The 24,368-nt window shown below is 39.2% G+C and overlaps 2 protein-coding genes across 8 annotated transcripts in view; one reads left to right on the top strand and one right to left on the bottom strand.

Moving 5' to 3' along the window:
- The first annotated feature begins 8,602 nt into the window (after positions 1–8,602).
- On the top strand, positions 8,603–15,048 carry LOC145420966 (receptor activity-modifying protein 1). Of its 3 annotated transcripts, XM_080290529.1 has the most exons (5): positions 8,603–8,903; positions 10,057–10,157; positions 10,290–10,335; positions 11,313–11,451; positions 13,398–15,048. In XM_080290529.1, exons 3-5 carry the CDS (start codon positions 10,293–10,295, stop codon positions 13,630–13,632), a joined length of 417 nt encoding a protein of 138 aa, XP_080146655.1. In that variant the 5' UTR covers positions 8,603–8,903; positions 10,057–10,157; positions 10,290–10,292; the 3' UTR covers positions 13,633–15,048. The 3 variants fall into 3 exon arrangements, with proteins under 3 accessions (XP_080146655.1, XP_080146654.1, XP_080146656.1); XM_080290528.1 differs by lacking the exon at positions 10,057–10,157 and having other exon boundaries at positions 8,608–8,903; XM_080290530.1 differs by lacking the exons at positions 8,603–8,903; positions 10,057–10,157 and having other exon boundaries at positions 10,178–10,335.
- slc4a3 (solute carrier family 4 member 3) overlaps positions 15,004–24,368 on the bottom strand; it is a 65,686-nt gene continuing 56,321 nt past the window's right edge. For all 5 annotated transcript variants that reach the window (XM_080290527.1, XM_080290526.1, XM_026144037.2 and 2 more), the window contains one exon: positions 15,004–21,673. In XM_080290527.1, coding sequence (XP_080146653.1) covers positions 21,596–21,673 — 78 coding nt within the window. In that variant the 3' untranslated portion in view covers positions 15,004–21,595. The remainder of the gene's footprint in view (positions 21,674–24,368) is intronic.

Consider the following 24,368-nt stretch of genomic DNA (forward strand, 5'->3'; position numbering starts at 1 on the left):
AAGACTAAGGAGCCAAAAGTGCTCTTTTTTCCCCCTCAGTAGCTCAACCATTTTACCTGCACACAGCACAGCTTGCATTATTTTCATTGTGTGTGTGTCATCAGGGCAGAAAGCAGCCCTTCTGACATCTACTGCAGAATTACTCAAAGGATGTTTTAACAGGTATGTAGCTAAAGTGGACACAGTCAATGTGACACCATTGGTCCACAACATCAGCTTTGAGTTGAATATGTTGAATGTTTTTGACACTGAAGCCGAACATCCCATGCTCATGAACTCCAACTGACATGATAATCTTGCTTTAAAGTGTATCCTGCTTTTTTTCTTTGCATTTTAATGGGAACCATAATTTAAACAATTACCACCATGTTGGTGAGGAAAGGACTGTCTAAGTATTGGACAGGATGAGTAGGGACCACCCTTTTATTTGTCTCCTCCCACAAATTCATATGAAAAGGGGCAAACCGCATGCACAGGATCTAGCCAGAAGTCAGACCCTTCAAACAGAAACTACGCAGGCTAGGAAGGAGGTAAAGTCATCTTGCTGTCTTACACTCCAGAACTCCACCCAAAGGCTGACGTCTAGTTGAACATTTTGACCATTGCAATTTTTGATTTTTAAAGTAAGATTTAACAAGCAAGCGGTAGAGCTGATTCACTATAATGTACCATCACACTGAGTGATCAGTTGAACAAATTAGAATATATAATATGTTAATCAATTTATCTGAATGTATAAAGGTGTCCACTCCCTCCCATTATTACTTTCGTTGGGAAGAGATGGGAAGTGAAGCAAATGTTAGGATACTGATAAGCACCTTCCTAGTCACCTTCCTTTTTCCACCCCCAGCAGATGGTGCTGAGGGTGTACAGGTGGTTTTTAGAGCTTTTTTCCACAGAAAATATCCACCCCGTGCTTGGAAATGAGGCTGGTGTGAGTAGCAAATAACAGGGCTGTAAAAACTAATGCAGTTGGCTGAAAGCCAGCGAAATACCCTGTAGGAATACAAAGAATTGCAGATTCAGGTGAAAATGATGTGATTCCTTTTCACAAAGAAGAGTGATTTAAGCTGCTGATTGAATCTAAAAATGCAATAATTAATGTAAACTTGAGCATTTGCAGTTTAAACAGGACAAGTCCTCTGCTATTAAAAGTAAAACTATGAGTGTAATTGTAGCACCACACCGGTCAGTGGCAGGTATTCACAGACATGACTGGGACGCCATGCCTTTAATTACACACTGATTAATGTGACCGCTGGACACCGGATTCATAATCAGTCCCAGAGCTTCATGCGCAGCCACTGTTTGATAAAATTAAGGTTGAACAGAGTCCTGGGTTTTGCTTCGGGCCTATTTGGTGCTCTCTGGAGTAATCAAATAATAATCTGCTCCACGGATCTGCTGCAGAGCCTGCTTCTCCAAACCCACAGAGAACATTGCAGATAGCCATTTATTTCATAAACCTTCACTTGCGATGATGTAGGTGTGTGTGTGTGTGTGTGTTCCTTCTAGAGATTCATGTGCAGAATATTAATACAGTACATGTTGGATTTTTATGCTTTCTTTTTCTGAAACTAATTCTAAATTCTGCATTGTCATCAGCCTCGTGTGTATAGTTTTCTATCAGTATCCTCCTAAATATCAGCCTCCTTTTCAGTTCTGTCCTTTGAATTTATCCATGACTGAGGGAAATAACCGACTCTGGAAAATGTGACCACCTTCTGTAATATTCCATTTGTCTCAGCTAAATGACTCTTTGGGAGATGGATCTTTCAGGAGCCCAGTTAAAATATCTCTCAGCGCCGTAATATCAGGTTGTTCCGCTTAAAAAATTAGACATCCCGACATTGTTCAGCCGTCGCCCATTCATTCAGAGTTGCTAAGCAGCACGTACACACAGAATATCATCGTATTGAGGAGTGGTCGTAAGAAAACATTTCCATTTCAGGAACAGTTTACCGAGCAAACAGAGTACACAGCAGGTAGACACGGTTTAGTTAACGTTGTGCGTCTTTTAAAGACGGCGCACGTGCTGTTTGGATAGCGTCTCTCATGAAACGGAGTGGAAAATGTTTTCACAGATAAACCCAGCAGAAGAATGATGATGAGAGAGGTGGGAGGTTCGGGAGACAGAAGTTGACAAAACACTTTTTCCACACATTTGTTATGTACATAACCAACACTCTTATATTTTTTTTAAGGTTCTGTGACAAACTGGTATTTGTGTTAAGTTGCTTTGAAAGCTGTATGGGAGGAAATGTGATGATTTACAGACACAGACAATGAAAAGGATGTCATCACCCAAATGGTAATGGTGTAGGAAAAATTGTGTACATTAAAGACCCGTTTAGCAGTTTGCTATACTGTTATCACTTAACATTTACTTTTAAATAAATGTGACTCTTATTTTATCAGATAAATTCAAAGATTTCTAATAGTAATTGAATCCTACAAGGCACACTGTAGAGTCCCCATTTACACTTACTGACACACATATTCATTGACGATTTATTCTGTGTTGTTTTTTGCCTGTCACATGTACATCTGATGGCTTCACTGCCGGGAATATCTTCCCTACAGGCAAGCCAACACACACGGATCAAACTGCTGACCCTCCAGTTAGGTCACTCAGTAGATGACCTGCTCCTAAGCCACAGCCGCATAGTAAGTGTTGTTATATACAAATATCAAATGAGCCAGTCAGATGGAAACAGCTGAATGTATTTAGTAGGGGTGCAACGATACGGTTCGATATTTTTTCGATACAAAAAAAATGTTCATGCTTTTTTAATTTATCATTTATTAAAATTATAAATATATAATATTTTAACTCAAAAGGTTAATGTTGCTGAAACAACAAAGTAATAAAAAAATTAATCTATCTGATCGAGAAATCACTCATCTTTGGAAAAGAGAGTTTATTACAGAGAAATGGCTCTTTCCAAAATAAAAGCTATACTATACACCTCTTCTGGGGTATACTCTCAGCAGCATATTAAACATATCAGGTCCCCATGAGGAGAATCATGTGCTAACGGCTGTCTAAATGACTCGGGTAAAGTTTGTAGCATGCGTGCTTGTTGTTTTTGTCTGCTTCCACTTGTCTTTGCATTAGGATGATGTCGGCGTAAATGTGCAGTCATATTCGTTGCGTTCCCACTAGTGCTCTCAGCGTTAAATTTGAAATGACGTTAACGCCACAACAGGGCAAATCTCTGTTAACGAGCTACCGCGGATCGCCCCGTGCCTGGGGCTGGACGGCCAACACGTTACCGAGCTAACTGCGCTAACGCAGTAGTTCCCACCCATGTAACTGAGCATTGCGTGGCACATCCGACATACTGTTTTACTTTTGTCCATGACGTGCTTACCTTCAGGGTCATACTTCACATGAAGACCAAAATAGTTCCAAAGGCCAGATCTGAAGAGGGTGGGGGAAGTTCAATTAGCCATGTTGCAAGGAGCTTAGCTTCTGTCTTGCTAGCTTGCGCTGCGCTCAGTGGATCTGCGCTCGACAGTGCAGCCTAGGCGGAGTAGTTGAACGCAGATCCACTGAGCACTCAACACAGACAGCATTGCCAGAAGAAAAGTTGATAAAATAAATTAAAAATTTTGTATTGTTCGATACATATATGTACCGAAAGCACTGTATCGAACGGTTCAATATCAATACGAGTATCGTTGCACCCCTAGTATTTAGGCATGTAGATGTGTTTAAGACCACCTGCTGAAGTTAAAATTGAGCAATGGCAAAGAAAGGTGATTTAAGTGACTTTAAATGTGGCCAGACGGGACGGTCAGAGTATTTCAGAAACTCTCTGAAAAAGAGAAAATACCAGTGAGAGGTATTTCTCTGGGTGAAATGACTTGTTGATGCCAGAAAAGTAATTTCACCCAGCTGCCTTCCTATCTCGCAGAAAAACAGCAGGAAACCACACCGGGCGGCACTTTGGTCAGCTAAGAACTGGAAACTGAGGTTACAATTCACACTGCCTAACTAAAATTGGACAACATGAGATTGGAAAAAATGTTTCCTGGTCTGAGTAGTCTCAGTTTCTTCTGCAACATTTGGATGGCAGGGCAGAATTCATGTAAACAGATCAAAACATGGATCGACTTTGCCTTTTATCAAGAGTTCAGAGTGATGTGTAATGAAGTACTAGCATCAGTTAAATCCCAGACACTACCATCTTCTGATGGCTGCTTCCAGGATAATGCACCAGAGCTCAAACTGGTTGCTTGAACATGACAATGAGTTCACTGAACTCAAGTCATCTTCACTGTAATGAGTCCAACAGAGAAACTTTGGGATGTCGTAGAACGTGTAGATTCACATCATGGATGTGCAGCTCTAAGATATTTGCTCAGATGTGCTTTAAAGTAGAGATGGACCGATCCGATATTACATATCGGTATCGGTCCGATACTGACCTAAATTACTGGATCGGATATCGGAGAAAAATAAAAAATGTAATCCGATCCATTAAATATCACGAAAGCACCTCACAAAACTTGCAACACGCCGTAACTCACCTCAGAACTTTAGCACGTCGGAGCAGTATGCATCACGTGATAGAGCGGCTGTGGCATGCGGGACCTGTCGGTGGTCTGGATAGCATGTGCAGCTTCGCTAGCAACCCGGCATTTCATCTCCGACAAAGTTATCCCCGAGAGAAGTAAAGCAAGTGTGTAAGTCCATCTCTGAATGTTTGTAAAGCATTCCTGCGTTAAGCTTAACAAGCGACTGCCTCTTCTTGCTGCTACTTCAATCATGAAACTGATTAACGATCAGCTGATCGGCTTTTCTGTCGGGAGTCCGTCTCTCTGGTTTGTTTTTGGCCCACTTTGCACCAGAAAGAGGAAACCAGCGGATAGACAACAGCAGCACATTTAAGCTTGATCAGCTGTTGTTAGAATTTATTTATTATTACTTTCTACTCGAGGATCTTTTTCTACGTAGCTGACGCTGGTAACTGTGCAGGGGCGCATCTAGCAAAGTTTAGCCAGGGGGGCCGATAGGGCATGAACAGGGAAAAGGGGGCACAAAGACATACTTTTCTTTCTTATTCTCATTTAAAATGTCTAGCTTTTAATAAATAATTATCCGAATCTTACACCCAAAGTTTTAATCTGATGTAAAATGAATAGAAGTCAATTACTGTATATAGTGACTATTAAGTCTAATATATATACCCTAGTAAGCTATAGTACTTTTTCCTTTGGGAAGGTACCATCTGTGCAGTCTGCAATTTTGTTGAAGAAAGATGTTGAATCTATTTAATTATTCTTGAAAAATAATTGATTTCTGTGCATTTTTTTCCACACTGCATCAAATTAAGGTTGATTACGTTGATTAAGCATCATGAGGTGGAGTGTGAGGGGTGGTTCCCTATTTTTTATTTATTTATTTTTGTTGTTGCTGGGAGTTGGAACCCTATTAGTTAGGTTGCTTAATATTTACGCTAAGTACTCTTTAAAATACCAGAATAGGGAGGATGGTGTAGGTTTAAGTTTATTAGATTGATCAGTATTGCTGAACTATGAAATTTTTTTTTTTTTTGCATATAGGTATAACAGAATAGCTTTAGTGTAGTTGTTGTTTTAAACTTGAGTATGAATTTATACAAAATGCAGCAAGATATTTAAAAAAACAGTTTTGTTGATTAAAAAACACTATATCGGATTCATATCGGTATCGGCAGATATCCAAATTTATGATATCGGTATCGGACATAAAAAAGTGGTATCGTGCCATCTCTACTTTAAAGGGAATTAGAAAATATCAGTACTAAAATGTACTTGGACAGAGTGGCTGGCAATTTCAAACAAAGAATATTTGATATACCAGCTGTTAAGTGAAACCTAGTACTTTTGCCACCATGCAGCATGCATGATGGTTGAAAAAGAAATCGCAAGACCCTTGTAATGCAAGCGGGGTGTGGTTGTCCCTCTTCATATTGTAATTCAGGCCATAAAATTGGAAATGTTCTCATCAGGGTTTCAGAGTAATTCCCTGCATTGTTTGCCACGAAGGTTCTGTTACATTACCTCAGAGGGGCTTCAAAGTCAAAGCTATTCCACACTTTGTGGCTTTAATCAAAAGCCAAACTATTTTATTACCAATAGTGTTAATATGAAGCTCAAATGTGTTTTACATACAAGCCGGTGATGACGTAGTGACATTAGACTTTCTGTAACCTAGACACCAAAATATTTCAGTTTGATATTTCATATCTTATCTCTCAACTTACATGATCTATTTGACAGGCCAGTAGCATTTCTTTCAACTACTGGTCCGACAGTGAATGCTTTGTTCCAGGATAGAAGGCCCTGACAGACATTACTTCATACACCCAGACCAGCTAAGTTGAAGCATGTTACACAAGGAGCGACACTGACGTCACGCTGGAGCTGCAACGCAGGCCTGGAAGCCCTAACTAGCATCCTTGGGTCAGTCAAAGAAGAGGAAATATCTTTCTCATGTCATAGGCGAGAAATTTCCCATGCCCTGTCTCCAAGAGGTGCAACATACGCTCCACACATGACAGTGTGTTAAGCCACCATTACATCATGTGTGACTGTGTAATAGGCATTCATACACTTTTGCTCCAGTACTGACAATAAAATCCTACAATCCTCCTTTTTCAATTATTCTAGCAAAGCTAAACATGTTAACATCACTTTTAATGATCTTTTTATATGCTGCAAATTTTCATCAGCCAAAACATTAAAACCCTAATGTGTTGGGCCGTTTTGTGCTGCCAAAACATCTCTGAGTTCTTCAGGTCATGGACAGGACCCAAGATCTCTGGGGGTGTCGCATGGTGTCGAGCACTGGGATGCTGGCAGTTGATCCTTTGGATTTAGTGGACTCTGTTTTGGGGCATTGTTACATTCCCCAGGCAGTCCTGGGAGAAGAAGGGAGAGACTGGGGTAAGTTGCTCCAAGGGGCAAGATTAGCCATGCCTGCTAGCTGCCTCCTTCCAAGAGAAAGATGGTCACTGGCGCCATCTATGCCTTACCCTTGATCAGATTTAGAGGATTCTCTTGCAAAAATCATCCTCCAGATGCAGGTAAAGGATTTGCCATACAGCTGAATTCTCCATAGCATCTAGTAGCCTGATAACAACAGTCTACTAAGATAGTATCAAAATCAATTCTGCCAAAAATTAGGTCGTGAAAAGGTGTTCTCAAAATATCAGATGATGGCCACCATTCCACCCCTTCATTCCAAAAGTATTATTGACAAAATTACTACAATTTATTCTCATTATTGACACAATAGTTATATTTCACTTTAAATATGATTGTTATATATGCAATGAAATTCTGTTTAACTTTTGTACCACATTTATTGAATCCCACTAATCATGCATTTAACAATTTTTTGATGTATGGGGGTTTCTAGAGTCTACAGCACCACGCAGTACAGAAGACAGTTCTGTGTGCAAAAGCAACACAAAATTACCTGCCACTGTCGTTTTGATATTGTCGGTTATATGATACAACCAATATCTTTGTAAATGGACTGGAATTTATGAAGCCTTTTTCATCATTACTCAAAGCCCAAAGCAAGGTACTTCATGCTGTTAATACCGTTTTTATTGATTGCTCGCTAATGGAAGCAGTGAATGCATATTGAATTTCACAATCTTACTCAATTAACTTTTATTTGTATACAAACAACCAAAACGACAGTAGCCTCAAGACCCTTTGACACACAGGCTGGAGGATCCAGGGATCAAAGCTAACAGCCATCCTTGAATTTGGGAGAAAAGTAGCTACGTTTAAGACAGTCTAAGGAGCTTGGAAAGAAAAGCGTCTGGACTTCTTTAAGTTACTTAAAGATGTTTCACCTCTCATCCAAGAAACTTTGATTTTAAGACAGGCCTCCAGTAAATGCTCTATATAAGCAAAGCCAAGTTTCTGGTTGCATCTGTGAAGATGTATGTCTTGCCAGTGCAGGGTTCTCATACTTCTTTTCCATTTAATCATCACGTGGTGTGCAGCCAGTTCTGTCTTGCTGCCTTTTGAGAACCAGCTTATATTTCAACAGGTTTGAGCACTGAACACGTTACGTAGCATTATGCTGGAAAAGTTGGGGTAATTTTATGGGAAGAAAAATTTTAAAAAAAACAGAGACAGTGCAGGGATGAACTTCACCTGCTTCCAAGATGCCAAGGAGAGGAAAGTCTGAAGAGTGTAGAACACTTAGTGGTATATAAAGCAGCGTTACTGTTTTACTGAAGCGTTGAGCATTGTGGCCTTCATCAGGGTCTTCATAAAAACATAATGTAGGAACCATTTTGAAATAGCAGAGGTAAACTATAAATTTGGCTCTAGATTGGGGATCTAAAGGCAGCTCTAAGCAGAGTTAAAACTAACAGATCCCAAGCATAAAGCTTGGGGTGTGTTGGAGTTGGAAATAACAAATTTCCTCTGATTGTGAGTCTCTTTCAGTTTGTGTGTGCTGACTTTGCACACACAAACCCACCCCTTAATTCCTACCCCACCCCATCTTCCACTGCTGGGAAGCTGGATAAGAATATGATTTAACACAAAGCATAAACATTTACGTTAAATATGTGTCTGTGGTGCCTGTGCGCTGGCTTCTTGACTCTTAGAGTTTTGCTAAAGTCTCTCTAGGGGGGCTCTGACTGGAACACGCCTTTGGGTAGCATGGGAACAGGCAGGCTTGGTCTGGGAAAGGGAGCAGGCTGTTCATTTCTGTTGCACAATCCAATTAGCTCCGAGTTCCACCGATAAGAAACAGCACCAGATCACTACAGAAGCTTTGTGTGAGAAGTCGTGCGTCTAATAGCTGGCTGGTAAACAATCGGCAGCATCTTCAACAGGTTCCGCTTTCACCAGGGATCTACGACAGCTGGTTAACAACAGAGGTACGTGACTGTAGAACTTTTTATCTTTATAGGTTTTGGGTTTCGTAAAATGATTTACAAGTGTTGGCTGGATGGATCGCCGCATAGGTTGTAAAACCAACTGCAATATAACAATTCGTGCATTTACATCACTGACAGTATATGTGCTTTTATAGAGGGACAAACATCACATGTGCACATAAGAGAGGAAAATACAAAGAGAAGAAAATGCTTTTCAACATTCCATGGCAACATCTGTTTTCACTTTTTCCTCCCACGAGATAAATTCATTAGTTTGTGGGAATGTCCAGGAAGCAGATGGACATCATGTCTTCATACACATCCTTTTTTCTTTCAAGGTGTATGCTTGGGATTGAGGTGAAAGTTGGAACCTTAAATGTTAAATGTATATCTACCTTTTAAATGCAGACTGACAAAATAGGAAAGGGTCTCTTTTCTTTGTCTTTGTTATTGTGCATCATAACTAGAAAATACAAGAAATGTCAAATGTGGAAACCATTATGTGCATTTCAAGGAATTAACACTCCAGTGAGGGGAGGAAGCAGAGAAAACAAAACTGGAGAAAGTGTCATTTTGTAAAGCTCAACAAGACAAATTAACAGAATAAAAACAGAATGGAGAATTTAGGTTTGTAGGGAGCTGAGGAGTGATCTGACTATCCCTACTAGCAAAAACACACATGCACAGTAGGCACATTGTTACAAAATCCCCATTTGAAAACCATCTTGCATTATTAATGTTATTTTAGCTTATCACTACTTTGTCAGCAGTCATTTCACCTGCATGAAGCAAATTGGTCCTAAAAAATAATCTCGTAAAAAACGTTGAAAAGGAAAACCCAGTCTGTTTGCACAGTTGCTGAATGGTGGGATTTATGGGACCGTGACCCCAAGGCCCTGACAGACAGCGGGGAGGAAAACAAAATGTGGGAGAAAGGAAATGGATCACTTATCAGAAGCAAACCACAACTAACAAGTGTAGATGACCCACCACCTAAAAAATGTCAAAACCACTGCAGTGTCAGGAACACTACCTGTCTTATGAGTGCTGTCAACAGCCCTTAAGCCACTGTGTGATCTTCAGAAGCTGCAAGTAAGCTACACAGGAACCGTGTAACCAAATACCCCTTCTTTCACAACTTGGACTTCCTCAGGGGACTCGATACGAGCCAGAGACAACAAGACTGTTGGTCTGTGTAAAGGTGCCTGATAACGTGAAGGAGCCAAGGTGGTCGGAGACTTTGCTGCAAAAAAAGTGAGAAGTGTCACGCTGGTGCAGATGGCTCCATCAAGGAAGTTTGAAAACACCTGCACTCTGTGCATGCTGAGGATGTAAACCAGTGGTTGTTCGGTGTATTAATGAATTCTCATAACAATCTTTTAATAGATCATGCTGACTGCTTACCTGCTGGCAATCTTCTTCATCTGCGCAGGTAAGTGTAGTCAATCACACAATCATTGCAGACCAAAAATGAGAACTTAAAAGGTATATTTGGGTTAGAGGAATCTTTTTTTTTTAAAGTTTTTATAGCTAAATGTATCAAGACAGACAAAACAGCAGTTATTCACAACAGGAAAATGGGAGCGTTTCCAGGTTTTTTTTTTAAATGGGCCGGCAAAGGAGAACCTCGGGTGGCTGGGTTGGGGGTGGAGATGTCTCACAGGGACAAATAAAAGCATCTGGAAGTTCAATGAGTTCTAATAATGTTAATATGCTCCACAAACATGCATTAGATGTAGCTGCTTGTAGCAATGTTGGAGTCACACTGAAGGGCAAAGGGAGCTAATGGAGCTAATAATATATTTCAGTTTTACTGCATGGTCTATCAACACATATTTGGCTACAGTTTGCAAAGTGAAAGAGTAAAGGGGGCACAATTAAACCAGCAGCATTCACTGCATGCAATATTATTTATCATTATACTCATATGGCAGTTGTACCTTTCGTTTTGTGTGATTTTCAACAAATTACACAACATCAGAAAAGATTTTCAGCTAGAATATTTCATTCATTTCATCTGCATGCATATATTTGCAAGATTCAGTGAAGACAGAATTATTTGTCATATAAAAAAGGGGTGTGAATGAAGTTTCCTTTATGGACACCACATGAACTATAAATATAATTTAAATAAATAAATATAAATATAGAGACCCTGAAAAGCTGAAGATGGAAGATTTTTACGTTTATGTTTTCAAATTGGGGAATTACAAGATATATCCAGGCCTGATACATCTTCTAATTCACAAGAACCCTTCATTACATTTAACTGAAAGCCAATTTGAATCCAAATTATTACAAAAAAAATGAACAGGCAAACAGTGGTGTTTCTAACATTAATATGCGCTATCCTGAATTGAGTCAGCAGTGCTGACTCTCACCTATGTTGTGCAATGTCATTTTCTTCAGGAATCACAGCAGAAGCTGTCCGTCCACCATGCAACGAGGACCTGTTTGACATCAATGTTGACAACTGCCTGTTGGATTTCAACAAAAGCATGGAGACAAGTGACTATCAGAACATGTGCCCGTGGCCTATGGTTCAAAGGTAAATGTTAGGCTCTTCTTTTCTTCTTCATTTGTTTATTTTTTAAATTTAGCTAATATAAAGTTGTCGGGGTTTTTTTCTGTGTGTTTATATAAGAGAGACAAATGAGTTATATTTAACTGGACAAGAGGCTCCCATGAGTTTCCAAGACTTGAATGAGTGGTGTGTGATTAACCAAGCATTAATGCATGAGTCTGTGCTGAGCTCAACATGAGTGAAAACACAGGAAGGCTGGATAAAGATCCAGCCTTCCTGTGTTTTCACTCATTGAACTCTACAATGAAATACAGACACTTCTTTTTACTGCCTTTTCAGTAAAGACGTATAATAACCTTTAGTCATGGGAAAATCAGATGCTTTCCAGTCTCATTACATTTGATGCCGGTCGAAGTTTTAATTACTCATATTCTAATGAAAACATGTGAGACCATTGCTCTTGGGCTCATATTTCCAGACAGCAGTTGTTTCTGGAGACTTTAGTCTTTGCCGTGCTACCTGGAGTGGATGGCAGTGGACTTTAATTATGACTGTAATAATCCATATTTTACTGTCAGCATAATTTGGGAGATGAGGTACCGTAGAGTTTAAATGGTGTGTAAGGGTGGAGTGTCCATCGTCACAAGGAGCCTTGCTTGTTGAGCAGGCTTCTGGCTGTCAGGTTCAATTGAGCCTCGGTGGAATTTTTCCACACTAAAATTTTGCAGCGACATCTGGTTGCGAGATTTATGTTTGTTTAGAGAGGCTACGGTTGCTTCTCTGCCCCGAGGACGTGACAAATTAATGCTTAAACTTGAAATGTAAGCTGCTGCCTAAACATCAGCGGGTGATTTCTCCATTTATAAAAATCTTGAAGACACTCAGGCTGTTGATGTTTTTGGCTTTGTGCGCCTATAAACAAGGCGCCTATAAGTGCAATGCAACTGTGTGACATGGATCTATGATCATGCCAGGTGAACTGAGGCAAAAAGCATGGCTTCTATTCATCTGCTGTTGTTTGTTCATGCTACATCCTACTCAGCACAGTCATGTGTTCCCATTTTTTGAACCAGTGCACCTGTACATTTCACTGGCATCAGGATATTTTAATAGTGCATTTGCAAGAAATAAACAATGTTTATATTATTTGGTATCTTATGGCTGATTTTCCCCTAATGATAAATGAAAATGTGCTGATGACCCATTTAAAATGCATTAATGGTGGGTTCTGAAAGAGGGTTGGTCTGTCCTGATGATGCCAAATAAATAATTCATGCATACCTGATCTTTTAATTTATTAATAAGTCTTTACTCAGTTATCCCATGAAATGAAGGTCTGTTTGCAGACAGTTGGGTGTGTTGTGGTCAGTAGAACACACATAACAGCTCTGTTGCCTGGCAATACTGTTAGCTAAACGGGAAACAGGAAGCTGAAATGTTAAGGCCTCAGTCACCCAGGTGGAGAGACTGATCGGTGACCCTCTGACAACCACAATGTGTATCCCTCTGCTAGTCGCTAGGTGAAAATGGTTGCAAAAATGCTACTGCACCAAAAACTTCCATGTGATTACTTTGGTTACTAGCAGATTGTTGCCATTGCCTGCCGTTTGCATGGAAGACACAGACTTGTGTGCAAATACTTACCAACTACTGAGCAGCAGTGAACCTTTTTATGAAAAGGTGGCGTGTTTTATGAAAGCTACAGGCGACTGCAGCAATCTGCAATCGTGGAAAATAACTTTTTCCCTAGTGACTTGTGGTTTCCAAGGATTCACCGAGCAGACTAAGGCCCAACTCTTAAAGCTACATGTATGAATAATGTCGAATGTGCTGACGTGGAATCTGATTCTCAGCCTACAGATTCATGCTGTACATATTTCACACACCCTAAAAATGTTACAAGTGAAATTCTTTACCGCCTGAGTAATTTTGGGTCACCTTGACTTTAGTCTCACTCTCTTTCTCTGCAGCAACTACAACAAATTGATGACATGTGTGGAAGACTGGGCTAAGAAAACTCGGTGTTGGGGTTATGGATTTTTGGTAGATGAGATTTACTTGGAGGTCCACCAGACGTACTTTTCGCTATGTGGATACGTTCGTGAGCCCCCACTCTTCACTCTCATCATGTTAATAGCACCGTGTATTATTGTCACACTTTTTCTGCCTCTTCTGTGTGTTCACATCGCCCCCAGGGACACATAAATACCCAGCGAAGGAAAATTGGAATATTTTTTTAGCCAGTGTTCTGACAGTGCTAACTGTGCTTGCTACCTCTGTTGCAGAGATTCAGGAAATTCATCCTGGAAGAAGACACTTCAAGCTAATAAAGAATCATTTTACATAAATCAGAAAATACATTTTCTATTCAATGAAGTAGTGAAAACGCCTGACTACTTAAGTTTGGTTGGATAAGTATCTTGGGCTGTTCACAAAGAGTTTCATGATCCAAAAGACTGCAACGGAGAGGACAACTGTACAACTGAGACTCTTTTGGACCTAAATGTATTTATCCAAGCAGACAAATTGCAGGGGAGCTTATAAACGGGTGTCGTAAATTGAGCAACAATGACTGCAAATCCCCCAAAGGTCACGTTTGGTGGAACAAAGCAAAAATCTCACCTGTTTTAAATATTCCCCTGTCCCCTTCAGGATCCCTGTGCACCTCTGCACCATTTCCAGCGCTCTGGCTGTTTTCCGATCTCTCTCTGGAACTCCTCCTCTGATCACTTGTATGTCCTCCCTTTTGTTAAAACAACAACACTTCCAGCCTTAAATTTAATATTTCGAGAAGAATGTCAGAGAACAACATCTAGTGACTAGTGACTGACATTATCTCCAGTCACCATCATAGTGTTGGTATGTGGCTTTCATAGTGTCAGCACACAAAGCATCCACTACAGGTCAGGTCCTTTTTGACAAATGCTCTCATGAGACACCTCAGATTTTTACAAAAGACACTCTTGACCTTATGTGCTGCCTCTGCACTTGAACAGTTTTTATTTTTTTCACCAAAAATTGTATTTCTAAAATGTTTTTTCGTTTTATAAATCATCATTATGACCTGTATAGAGTGAGCCAGACTAATTACAAGTGCTGGAAGCCGTCCCGAGGTCCCACAAAGGCAGTCTTGAGGGGGACATTGGCTAAATCTACAAAGCTATGTTTTTTATGTTTGAGTTCCAAAACCATAATGCACAGAAAACAACATTTTACAGGATTTTGTCATCCAACTGTAAAATTATAGGAGATATTTTACTATTTAAAAAATAACATTGTTTTGAATATTACCCTCCATAAACAAATATGAACACAACTGGAGGAAATCTATGAAAATGTAACCATTTTATTGTTGTAGTGATTTTTCCCTGCAAAGGTCAAACACTGTATTTCTCTGTGACTTGTTTGGTAAATATACAGTACATATTTATCACATTATACAGTCTGTAAAATGAACATACACTGAGCACTTACCTAATGAATGTTCTTCACTTCCATTATTCTTCCATGTGTGGCAGAAGTAATCTGGTTTATACTGTAATCATTTTTATGTTGACAGAAATAAAAACAATACCATTTGTATTTGAAACACATAATAAATATTTATTTCAGACAAAAAAATAATGCTTTACAGTTTTTTGAAAACCTCTTTGTAGCCATAGCAAGACAGACCTGCTATTAAAGTATTCACATGACCTAAGTGTCATCTACAGATGCAAACATACTGCATTTAATTATTTTTTCATCCAATTACTACTTAAAAGGACTGTTGTGCAGAGCTCATGCAGAAAACTGTGTCAGTAAAACAATGTAAAGATCCATTAGGTGTTTTGGGGGGATTTCAATACTTGAACAATTTTATGGTTCCTTGTAATCTGCAAAGGATGCTAGCGTTCTTAATCTGACTGAGGATCAGTTGCCCAGCAAAAAAACAGAAAGCAAGTTGAATTTTTTAAGCCAAAGGGGAATTTTCTCAAGAATCGGTGGGTAAACTAGAGACTGTTCAGATCCAGGAGTGCCAATTGGTGATATTATGTCTAATAAGACTCTAGCATCATTTATGCACAAGGTGTTTTTTGGTATTTGTTACCTGATGCACCCGGTTAATTAAATAAGTGCCACTTCAAACTCCTTGTTCCCCAACATGCAGGTAAAGTTACCAAGTAGCGCCTAACTCTAATAAGCAGATTTAAGCGAAATTTGCTAATGCGGGTCTCTAAAACGGGACCATTAATTGTCAGCAGGTAATCTTGCCACCAAAAACACACCTTGTGCATAACAGGGAGTCCCAATTAACTGCTGACCCCGCTGATCATGAGACTCGCTAGCTGTTGTGTGTTGTAGAGTTCTTTGGTCTGGCTCTTATTAAAACCTTGCTAAATGCAGCTTACACCGTGCTGGGAGAAACGTATAGTCGTTTTGTCTTTCGTGGATCAGTCACACTAGAGTAAAAACAGTCCTTATGATTAAAAAAAAAACTGGTGGTTGATGTGATTTCATGGAACTTTGTTGCTGTCAAAGACCAAGTGCAACTACTGGTGTCGACCAACTGGTCACCCAGAGGTTGAGTGGGTGACGCCCTCAACCTCTGGGCGACCACTTTCAACTGGAAGGCAGTTGCACAGGTTGCCAAGTGGAGACAACTTATTCGTGGTGGGAATGGGACTCACTGTAATCACTCTCAGACTGGCAAAGGTTTTCAAATAATCATTGCGTATTTTGTAAGCACAGAAAGAGTCGGTCTGTGCAGATGAGTGCAACTCGACTGTGACAACTCCTTGCAATACGGGACTCGACTCAAGTGGTTGCCGGCTGCTTGTATCCCGATTACATTCCTCTATTAAAAACAAGGCTGCAGAGTGCTTGCGTCATTTTGCACAGGTAAAACCACATCCTACTCACTCTGTCTTAGTGCTCTTTTATCACCGTCTGGACTCAGTAAATTTGCTTTGAAGAGTACAACTGACTGTGAGTGGTTTCCAGACCTGGTTCATTTAGTTTTCCCTAGTGTGACTTCAGCATAAACAAATAGCATAATCTTAAAAATCATAGGTGTTTCTCACTGAACTGAACTGAACGTATTATTATTCTATGAATAAAAAAATACTATCCACAAAAAGGAAGATTAAAAAAGGATAATACTGGAGATAGTATTTAATTTACAGCAGGAGATGAGGAAAATCTGATACCAAAGACAGAAGAAAAAAAATTAGTGGCATTCCTTCAGCATCCACCATATTTCTGTTGCTCTTAAGAAAATATCAGTATTACTGCATTTCCTTGTAGCAGTTAATCTCGTTTCACATGTATCTGATTTATCGTTATATATAGTCAAACCGAGTACACTATTCAATATGCTAAAGACCCAAGCTTGTCAGATGTCTTCACTCAAGCTGATGACAGTGGATTAGTCTTGGTTCAAAAATAACAGAGCTAAGTCTTAGAATTGGGTGGGTGGCCTGGCCTGCTACCACTGAGGCATAAGGTGACGAAATGAGGTGACGTGAGAACGTTGACATGACAGAATTTTCTTTAAGGGTCAGAAAGACCAGAACGATTTTTCTTTACATCTCGTGTGTTCTGACATCCAACACCAGACAGGACCAAGAGGCAGCGCCACACCTTTTCTTATCTTAATAATACCCACCACTTTTTCTCTTGTGTAAATACTGAAAGGATGTTTTGGTAAGTTTGCTGGTTCTTTTTAGGCTGTGGGCTCCACAGACACAGCAGCTCGTGTCACACACACACACACACTTGTATCGGGCATACACCTCAGAGCCTCTTTCACCATCACAGGTCGAATCAGCACAGCATTGTTGACAAACAACAACTTTGGCTAAAAAATGAACTATCAAAGCTTTCACTGCATATTTAGTTATTAATGGCACCACTTTAAAAAATAAAATCTTTACCCCCCTTTTGATTCTCATGTTCTCAGCCACTCACAGCTGGCTGTACAGCATCTACTCTTAGTCTCTCATAGTAATGGACTTAGTGCTCTGTGTACAACTAACATTAGTGTGTGCTTTTTAGGTATGGAAGTTAAATATTGACAAAACTATTAGACATAGAACAAATGTAAGCTTTCAACAAACTATTAAACAATGTTAGTCTGCCTGAAAAGATTTATAAATGCTTTTCATTTTCTAAATAAAACTATACACTTACTGGTCACTTCATTAGGTACACCTTGCTATTAACAGGTTGGACCCAATTTTGCCTTCAGAGCTGGCCTAATCTTTCATTGCACAGATTCAATTAGGTGGTGGAAACATTCCTCTGAGATTTTTGGTTCAGACTGACATGATAGCATAGCTTTGCACAGTTACTGCAGATTTGTTGGCTGCACATCTACCATCTCCCATTGCACTGCATCCCAAAGGTGCTCAATTAGAGTGATAGCTGAACTCTAGTTTAAGATCACTTGAGCTTTGTGACATGGTGTGTTAGCCTGCTGGAAGAAGCCAGCGGAAGATTGGGACATTGGGGTTATAAAGAAATGGACATAGGAAGCAATAATTCTTTGGTTGGCCGTGGTGTTTAAAAATGGTCATTACACATTGTTTTTGCCACAATACCATCCAAATGCTGCTTGCTAAATTTCTTTTCAGTATTCATTATTTCAAATGAACTGTCGTCCTTGTAAATGAGATGAATACAAACTGAAAAAATTGTCTGTAAGGCAGAAAATATGAGGGATGCTTGCTTACTCAGGGCAATCTAGAGTTTACACTTTTTAAATTTATACAATATTAGAATAATTCTAGGTTACAAAAAATACATAAATGTCACACACAAAAAAAAAAAAAAGAGTTAAAAAAAAAACCCCAAAACATCAACAACAAAAATAGTTTTTTCATTTTTTTTGCAAAATTATTTGGCAGTGCGCTTTCTAACATGGTGACCACTCATAGTTGTGTCATTAGTGAACTTCCATAAATCAAGTTCCTGCCCCTAAAAACACACTCAGTCAGAGGCAAACATTCAATAATGTCACGAATACGGATAGGGGTGGGTATAATGAAGAAAATACCTCACTGTCTCTGCCCTCAGTTTGCCATTCCAGTCTCTGTAAACTCCTGAAACATAAACACATGGTTGAAAAGGTCCATTAATAACGCAGCCCATTTTAAATGAAACTGCTACAGAGTGCTAATTCAAAGCACATTGTGTTACTCATTAACTCGGGGAGCTGCAGAATTAAATACAGACTGCAGCAGGTGTACGCTTCACATCAAAGTGGAGCTTCAAGTGCAGGCCTACAGAGAACAATCTAGGGGGGAAAGAGAGATTCATTTACCGTTAAACTTCTATGTCACTTCACTGGAGTAAACACATAATTCTACGCACTTGACCTCTTTTTCCTACATTGTACAACATAAAAGCCGGGACTGTAAGCCATAGATTTTAGCAAGCGCCGGATTGCCTTGACCGCTTTATTTACACAAAGAGGCAACAAACTAAAGGCTGGGGAGCAATATTTACAGATCAAAGGTCAGTTTCCCCTGAGACTGAATCTTTGCATGGCTCATAATATAGGGCATGGTTATGTGAAATAAGATGAATAACAGTACATTGCTGACCATTTAAAGTATGTTTATAGTGGGGTTTTGGCCTTGTTTGCCAGTAATTTATAGAAACCTCTTCAGCTGCCAAGCAGTCTCTCTCTCTCCTAACTTACTATGCACTGTTTTCTTTTAAAAGGTTCATAGACTAAATGTTAGCAGTAGATACATTTTGGTAGTAACAGTGCAAAGAAACAGACTTTCATGTTGAATTAACCTTTTTGCCAAGCATCCCCCAGAGTGAGGAATTTGAGTTTGGGTTCAATCATCTCTGCTGTTCTTTTCCACTTTCACTGAATGTGATCAAAGAGTGTGCCATCAAGATATTGTAAGAAAAAACAGCAGACAATTGCTGACTTTCTGCAGATATCCACCCAGTTAGAATCCCCAGGACTCAGCTGACGCTTCCCGAGTGTGTCAGTGATGAAAGCAAGGGAGCCACCGAATGCAAACATGGAAAAAGACCAGAACCCAATGTGCTCACTTTTTTTGTTGTATTCAACAACTCCCGTCTATTTTAAATCAATACGAATAAACTTTATAATCCTAATGTTTGGTGAACCAGACAGTGAATATCCTCAAAACATCTAAATGTGAAGCTTCTTCTTTCAGTTCCTAAGCTTTTAATTGCTGACCGTAAATGGACCATTGAGCCAAATATAGTAAAATCACACCAATTTCCAACACTAATTAATGAATTAGTTTTATCTTTTTGTTGTTTTATGTACAGCAGCTGTTATGTGTTTCTGTGTAGCATGAAATAAGAAAGGTTTCTGAAAATGTGCATGTGTCAAAACTACACTTTATTAGGTACACCTTAGGTAGTACCAGGTTGGACCCCCTTTTGAGATCTGGCGGAGGGATTTTGAGGTTTTTGGTCTTCTGCTGTTGTAGCTCATCCGATTCAAGGTTCAATATGCTGTTCATTCCAAGATGTTCTTCTGCATACCTTGGCTGCAATGAGCAGTTAATTTAGCTACTGCTGCCTTCCTATCAGCTCAAAGCAGAATCTCCTCTGACCTCTGGCATCAGCTATGCATTTTCACCCAGAAAGAGAACAGAATGGTCTTTTTCAGACCATTCTGTGTAAACCCTTGAGATGGTTTTGTGGGAAAATCCTAGAAAATCAGCAGTTTCGGAAATACTCGGACCAGACTGCCTATCACCGACTACCATGTCACATTTAAAGTCACTTAAAAACACCTTTCTTCCCAAATGTGATGCTTGGACAAATTTCAAGAAGTCATCTTGACCTGTCTATATGCATACATACATTACTGCAGTTGCTGCAGTACGATTGACTGATTAGATTTGCGATAACAAAGAGATGAACAGGTGTACCTATTGAAGCAACAGGTGTCCGTTGCAATATAGGATAACTCTAAAAATAGATGGTAAATTACAATCCCAAGCTCACAGTCAGTCTGTGCAATGCAACCTTCATGCATCCTGCAAATGTTTAAATGCTCCCCAACATTTTCAGTACTATCGTGTCTGTGTTAGCCAAGTGCATTATTCATGACATCTCTTAAAAAATATACCAAATTTAGCAAAAAACTGACAGATACTTCAAATAAAGACACATTTTTCTGTTTTTAACGTGTCACTCTACACAATGTTCTTTATATTTTACACTAACTCTAACAGTAGCTTAAGCTATCCGAAATCTAAATACCACTAAGAACATGGTATAGCGTTAAGTCCAAAAGGTCACAAAATAAATAGATACAACAAAGTAGAAAAATAGGTTTAGACCATGTTAGCTATTTACTTATACATCCAAGGTCATAATAATGGGATCAGTGGAGGGCATTAATCACCTTAAAAAAAGTACAGTGGCAGCCCATGAAGAGGCACAGTCTCTAGGGGATTTTGGATTCACGGGAGACTACATTTAGAGATGAGGACTTGTGCCAGGGAGCTGGGTTGGCAGAGAAACGTGACCTTTTTTTCCTACAAGTCTGTACAGAAAGGAAAAGGACTGACTTAACTCCTTGTTTGCACACCATTGCAACCTATAGACAAAGGCAGTAATACAAAGGAAAAAGGCAGTTTAACAACAGAGGCAGTAAAACCAATTGAAGGCTTTACATTTAGAGAAAGTTCATCTGAAAACATTATTAAGTTTGATTGAAATCCTCTCCTCATTAAAGAAAATCTTTCCTTTCTCACAGATCAGTCCCAAAATAAGCCTGAATTAATCAAGCCTGCTGCAGTCCTAAAGGTCCCCACTATCATTGCACTTATGCCCAGAACCTGCAGACTAATTAAAGGGAGACATCAGGTAAAAAGAGTTCATATAAGTTATGTATGCTGCTAGATTTGGTATAGTCCACTTCAGGTATGCATTCAGAGCTATTTCTGTCAGGGTTAAGACATCGACACCACCACAAAGATCTAACATTAGATGTGCTTTTAAAAAAATGGATTAAATAAAGGTAAAAAGTGCTTATCCAGCTATAGATTCTGTATATTTTACAAACACCATTGCAGAAGCTCCTCTTGCTATCCAGAGACAATGAGGTTTCCAAGATTTGCTTCCTCCGATCGGTCAGACCTGCAGGGTGTAGGTGATCCTTTTAGCTGGTTCCAGCTTAAATTTATACAAGCATGTGGATCTCATTGTACTCATCTCGTCCATCTTCATCAAAGTTGGGCGAATCTTCATCACAATCCAGCTGCAAAGGGTTGAAATACCTTATTATTTTCATTTAATGTTCATTCTGGACAAATTAAGAATAGTTTAGCGCTGCCAATTAAAACAATGCTGTGGAATAAACTAGCACACTGACACCATCATTGTTTATTCATAATTTAAATACAGCAATGCATGCATTTTGACTGAGCAGTACTCTGTTAATTATACACAGCAATTAGTGCCTCTAAGATCAATGCCTGACAAAAAATAGGCTGCTTTTCGCAAGCTAAGGCTTTAGCACAGAGCCCAAGAGACCAGCCGGCAACCATCTGCCAGTCATGTATTCCCTGACCACTTGGCAAGTGGTTGCTGAAGGTTGATGGCATTTGCTGCCGCTAGGTACTCTGCTAGCAATGGTGAAATTAGGAAAAGCGTGACACAAACTGTTTTCTGGAAACAGAAAACATTAACCTTTAAAATAAAAGCTGCATCTTTTGATAATTGTTGGCTGCGGTGGCGAGGCACAACTTTTAATCTGAAGGTTTCTGGTTTGCGTATAACTTTTTCAAGGTTTACCACTGCTCAGCTATTATTGACTTTTTAGCGAGTTTAAATAGCAACGGGCAGCAACTTAACCTAAATTAAACACAAAGACAGAAACAGATGGAAAAAGCTAGCCTGACTGTTTAAAAGTCACCAAATCTTGAAGAAGCAGACTACAGTAATGTCTATCTAATTTTCTGTGTTAATCTGCATTAGCCAATTTAGCATCACAGGTGCAGGCTTTCAAATTATGTTTAACATATAGACAAAAGTAAGACATTTTTTAAAACGTCTGCTTTTATTTTTATTTTATTCTTTTTCTTTATATACAGTTTAGAACTGAGTTATAGGTCGTTATTGGAAAATGTGGTAACAAGAAGAACATTCGTGAAACAATTGCAATCCCCAGTTCAAAAAAAAACAAAAAAGACATTGGAATGCTGTAATTTTAACTACATAGAAAACGCAATGATCTGCAAATCTCAAACCCATATTTTGTGAACTATAGAACACAGAAAAAATACAAATGTTTAAATTGAGAAAAAAATGACCATTTCAAGGTCATACGGTCATTTTGAGTTTGATGGCAGCAATATATCTCGAGAAAGTTGGGACAGGTACATGTTTACCACTTTGTAGCGTCTCATCGTCTTTTTACATCAGTCTGTAAATGAACTCAGGAGAGCAGATGCTGGACTTTTGGGAAAGGAATGTTGTCTCATTCTTGTCTGATAGAGGATTCTAGCTGCTTAACAGTCCTGGGCCTGCTTTGTTGTATTTTCCATCATGTCCCAAATGTTTCAGAAAGGTCTTGTAAAGGTATGAAGTATGCACTTTAGCATTGTCTTGCTGAAATAAGCAAGGCCTTCTCAAAAAGACATTGTCTGGATGGTAGTGTAGTTGCTCTAAAAGTTGTATATACCCTATGGTGACTTTCCAGATGTGCAAACTAAGGCACTCATACATCCCCCTAGAATCGGAAATGCAGGCTTTTGAACCAATAACCAGCCAGAGGTTCCCTCTCCACTTTAGTTCAGAGGATGCAGCGTCTATGTTGTCCAAAAAGAATTTCAAATCTTGATTCGTCTGACCACAGAACAGTTTCCCACTTTGCCTCAGTCCATTTTAAATGAGCCTTGGCCCAGAGAAGCGTGTTTCTGGATCATGTTTGCATATGGCTTCACAATTTTACACTGAGGAATATTATTCTGAGAGTGTTCCACAATTCCCTTTTATTCAGTCATGTAACCGACCAGTTGCCAGTTAACCTAATTACTTGCAAAATGTTCCTCCAGCTGTTTCTTTTTAGTGCCACTTACTTTCCCAGTTTTTTGTTGCCTTTGTCCCATCGTTTTTGAGATGTGTCAGATTCAGACTGAGCTAGTATTTTTCTGGAAGCAAGAAAATGCAGCAACACAGGAAAATGTAAACCTTTGATATGTTTTTTTATATTCCCATGTGAAGAAAATATGGATTTATTTATGAGATCTGCAGATCGCTGCATTCTGTTTTTATTAACATTTTACAAACTGTTTCCACTTTTTTGGGATTTAGGTTATATTTATGGAATTATTGTAGAAAATCATTGATGGTATGTGTCAATCTTGACTAGCAAAGGTCCAAATCATGTACTTAGTAGTTTTCTTTTTTGTTTTGTTTTTTTAATTTGCATTTCCCATACATGGATCATTAGAAGTTTTTCTAGGAATGACTTTCCCTCAGGTTCACATTATTTCATCCACTAATGTGAACATGAGACAAACCAGAGCTACAAGGCCATTTTTCCCCTTTGACTTTCTTTGGTTTACCAATTGTCTATAGTGCAGAAAAGCAAAGCAAAGAATGTGAAACAGGAACATTTATTATGGAGTTCATACAAGGGTGAAGGTTCGGGGGAGTGGAGGATTTGACGTCAAGGAGGTTCAGCTTTGGCAATTTTCAACTTTTGCCAGTCCTTTAGGTGGTTTGGGGCAATTCTGCAGCGCAGAGGGTTCATGAGAACACATGAACGGTGGTCATGTTAAGAATAAGCTTATTTTCTTGCTCTTAAAAAGTTGACATTTAGGAAATGGAAGGTTTTAATTTGACAGTGATGACATGTATGGGTTTAGGTGGATCTGTCCAAGAAAACATGAAACCCAAAAGCAAAAAGCAATATCTGCGTATGTCTTGAAATGATTTGGATGAAATGA

Source organism: Astatotilapia calliptera, chromosome 16 (genome assembly GCF_964374335.1).
Source record: "Astatotilapia calliptera chromosome 16, fAstCal68.1, whole genome shotgun sequence".
Taxonomy (NCBI): domain Eukaryota; kingdom Metazoa; phylum Chordata; class Actinopteri; order Cichliformes; family Cichlidae; genus Astatotilapia; species Astatotilapia calliptera.